Here is a 3,946-nt window from a genome sequence, read left to right on the forward strand (position 1 = left end):
GGGTGGTGGGCGACGATAATGTTTCCGGAGAGCATGCACACATTCCAGAAACCAGTCGTTTTAGATTGCCAAAGATCAGCCCATATTGGACACACTGTTCATTTTTCGGTAATTACAAATTTCTATCCTTTTTAATTTCTTTTTACGACAAGGGTGAAATACTTAGAATTAACTCTCAGAACAATAGCTTGGATTTAGCTTGGTAAAATTTTCGAAAATATGTTTAGCGGCCAATTAAAATTTCCTTCATTAATTTCCCTGATATCAGCAGCCTGATGTGTGAGGCCAGATAAAAGCAGCAGGATCAATCTCAAGACCATTCGACATCAACAACGGTCTACGACAAGGGGATGCCCTATCATGCGTCCTCTTCAACCTGGCCCTTGAGAAAGTGATCCGTGATGCCGAGGTAAATGCAAGAGGTACGATCCTCTTTAAGTCCACCCAACTACTGGCCTATGCTGACGATATCGACATCATGGGAAGAACCACCCGAGACGTACAAACTGCCTTCATCCAGATCGAGCAGGCGGCGCGAGATCTTGGGCTGCACATCAATGAAGGCAAGACAAAATATATGGTGGCAACGTCAGCACCGAAGACGAATCAACCAACAACATCAAACCGCACTGGTCAAACACAAGCACGAACAAGAATAAGGATAGGAGAATACAACTTTGAGACCATTGATAATTTCTCCTATCTAGGGTCGAAAATCACAACCGATAACAGCTACGATGAGGAAATCCGCGCACGGTTGTTGTCAGCCAACAGAGCTTATTTTAGCTTACAAAAACTGTTCCGCTCGAAACGTCTCACCATAGGGTCAAAGCTCTACTGTACAAGACTATGATCTTGCCAGTCCTCATGTATTCCTCGGAGACTTAGGTTCTTAGCAAGAAAAATTGCGAACTCTTGGGCGCGTTCGAGGGAAGAATCCTTCGAAGAATTTTTGGCCTCCTACATGAGGATGGATGATTGCGTAGCCTACATAACGACAAAATCTATGAGCGATACCATGACCGTCAAATTGTGGATAAAATCCGGTTCAATAGGTTACGGCGGATGGGTCACTTAATCCGTATGGATGAGGATGATCCCACCCGGAAATTCTAAAAGGGCAATATCTATGGTAGAAAAAGAAGACGAAACAGACCCTGCCTAAGATGGAGCGATGGCGTAAGCCAGGACGCCAGACAGCTTTTAGGGATATGGAATTGGTGGACCTCGGCGCAAAACCGGGATGTCTGGAGTTCCTTATTAAGGCGGGCCTCTACCGGATACCGGTAATTGCGCCGTTGATGATGATGATGATACCTGCAACTTTATTTTATTATACAAGAGATGAATATTATATTTTTCATAACGAGAAACAGAGTTGGCTGCATCTTCTTTTTCTTCATCCTTTGTCCCGTTCACAAGCGGGGTCGGCTCGTCGCGATCGATTTCACCATTTGGTTCTGTCAAATGCCTGAGGTGGATACAATCGCGAGGATTTTAAATCCCCACCCAACGTATCAAGCCATCATTACTTTGGTTGCTTACCATCGACTTCCATGTTCAGACCAATCTTGGCAAGTGAATTCTCGTTAGCGCGAATTCCGTGGCCATACTAATCGAAGACGCCTCTCTCATAATGTTTCCACGATCCTCGCAACCCCCTAACGATGGCGGATATCCTTATTTCCAATAAAAAACGCCACTCGTCCAACGCAAGATCTTCGTTTCTACTACCGCAGGACGGACGACATTGTGGTAAATTTTAGATTTGAGACGTTCGATAATACGTCGATCGTTGGCACTTATTCTGAGAAAAATAACACTTCAGGAATGACTGGAAATTATTCTGAAGCGAAATCGAATCCTTATTTATTGTTATTTCAAACCTAGAATGCGCGAAAGCATTTTCCATTTCCGGATTTCCTTTTGATTGTTGCCCTTTGGTTACAGCGGAGAATTCGAGAATCGTTTTAGATTCAGATTTTCATGTTTGCGGAATGACATGTTTCCCTGTCAAAGAACGTAAACAATGGGGAAGCGGCATGAGCATGACTCTGGCACTGGTAAGGATTTTCATCATTATCATTCCTTGCATTACTAAAGGCGTCACTAAACTCCTCTGATATACATTCCAGGCCATCATCATTCGTCCTCATCGAAACGCCATAAGAAACACAAGAAGCATAAGAAGAAAAAACTCGACTATGACTCCGACGTGCAAGTCGATGTTGTCAGCGACGTCCCAATCACCCCGATCCGAGGTGAAGTCCAACCAGCGGATTCCTTTCCCACCGCCGAGAAACTTAAGGCCCAGTCGTCCGGCTCAAAAAACACCCCACCATCTGCGAAGTCCCAAAAGCGCAAAAAAGGCAAAGGTAAGGAGAGCGAAACGTCCAGCGACGAGGAAAGATGGCTCGACGCAATCGAGTCTGGAAAATTGGAGGAAGTTGACGATGAGCTGAAGAAAATCAAGGATCCAAAACTGATGACTGCTCGGCAACGAGCTATGTACGAGCGAGGTACTGACAAGGAGCCAAGTCCTGGCGGGGAGCTGCTCATGTCGCTGCCAACTGGCTACAAGGAGAAAGTTCTGACCGCGGAAGCCATCCAAAAGGCTCAAATCAAATCGCAGAAGAGGAAACAACTGGCTGACGAGAAGCGGGAGAAGGACAAGAAGAAGACTATGGAGCGGCTGTTGAAGAAGCAGGAATCAAAGGCCGCGAAGCAGACGAAGAATAAAATGGTGAAAGCAGCGCAGCCGGTGATTTCTTATCGGGACACGGTGGATGGTGCGACGGTGTCCTTACCGCCCGGGGTGGATTTCCCGATTGCTCCCCAGATTGCTTATGATCCGCCCAAGCCGATTTTGTGTTCGATCCCGGGATGCTTCAATATCAAGCGGTACAACTGCTCCAAGACCAATGTCCCGCTTTGCAGTTTCAAGTGCTACCGACAGAATGTTGCTGCGCTCAAGAATATTATTTGCTAGAAGTAAGGATAAGGTGAGAATGTTTGTGTGTAGAATGTTGAATAAAATCTTGCTATTTAAGTAGTTTGACTTTAGAATAATGGAATGTTTTGACCGTTTAGAAATAGCAGTTTCCACCCAAATAAAGCCAGTATGTGCGGTTAGGTGTGCATTTTGTGAGTTTGGTGAATATAATTCCTTCTCTAGCCTCCAATTGGCACTGCTATGCTAATTTATCTTGGTACAGACAAGTCGCTAACCGTATTAGAGATTGAAACTGAATGGACATGTCGCAGTAAAACCATGTTCTCTACCATTCAAGTCCTCCCGAAATTTCCATCCATCAAAGTTTTGTTCGGTAACACAAGACACAAGACAAAGGCGCACTTAATAAAAACCACGATTGGACTCTTCAGCCCCCCGGGGATCACCATTTTAGTTTTACTTTGCGGGATGTGCCGGCCCCTAGGCACTCGTCTTTCTGGTCCTTTAAGTTTTCAAGCTCCTAACTTTCTTCAGCATTTCGTCCTGTATTTTGATGATTGCGGAAGAAAACGAAGTCAGTTCTCACTCGACCACAGCATCTCCACAATTATATTCTCCAGGCTCACGTTCCTTCGGAGTGCTTGGTTTGGGTTTCATTTCTCCGTCGTGAACCCTGGGCTATGAAAATCTAATGGCCTGGTCCCTCCGCTGAGCCACCGCCTCCAGCAAAATTTGGCGGATCGTCCACCGCGAAGCGATGCAGATACTGCGTGGAGCAACAACGAAATTCTGTGAAGAGCTGGGTATCGTGGTAGCTGGTCTTCCCGTGTTTTCGCTCAACCCATACCCTAAACTTGGGAATGAGCCTGTGCGTTCACTGACTCTTGGAAGGTTCGTCTCATCTGCGTTGCGGCAGATCATACAACTCTGACCTTCCCGCATTCCTGCCTTGCATAGGAAAGTGCCCTGACTTCTTTCGCCAGAAAGTCGATT

General features: G+C 45.8%; 1 protein-coding gene across 1 annotated transcript; it reads left to right on the forward strand.

The window, feature by feature from the left end:
• The first annotated feature begins 1,959 nt into the window (after window positions 1–1,959).
• Window positions 1,960–3,052, forward strand: LOC119659415 (INO80 complex subunit B). The gene is made up of 2 exons (XM_038067491.1): window positions 1,960–2,063; window positions 2,136–3,052. The coding sequence occupies exons 1-2, from the start codon at window positions 2,030–2,032 to the stop codon at window positions 2,987–2,989; spliced, it is 888 nt and encodes a 295-aa protein (XP_037923419.1). The 5' UTR covers window positions 1,960–2,029; the 3' UTR covers window positions 2,990–3,052.
• Window positions 3,053–3,946: the final 894 nt, after the last annotated feature.

This window comes from Hermetia illucens, chromosome 6 (assembly GCF_905115235.1).
Source record: "Hermetia illucens chromosome 6, iHerIll2.2.curated.20191125, whole genome shotgun sequence".
NCBI lineage: Eukaryota > Metazoa > Arthropoda > Insecta > Diptera > Stratiomyidae > Hermetia > Hermetia illucens.

Excerpts from the sequence above, each read along its gene's own strand:
- LOC119659415 (XM_038067491.1), top strand. The coding sequence starts at position 2,030 with ATGGGGAAGCGGCATGAGCATGACTCTGGCACTG. Across the intron at positions 2,064-2,135 it reads TGAGCATGACTCTGGCACTG|GCCATCATCATTCGTCCTCA; the intron begins GTAAGGATTTTC and ends TATACATTCCAG.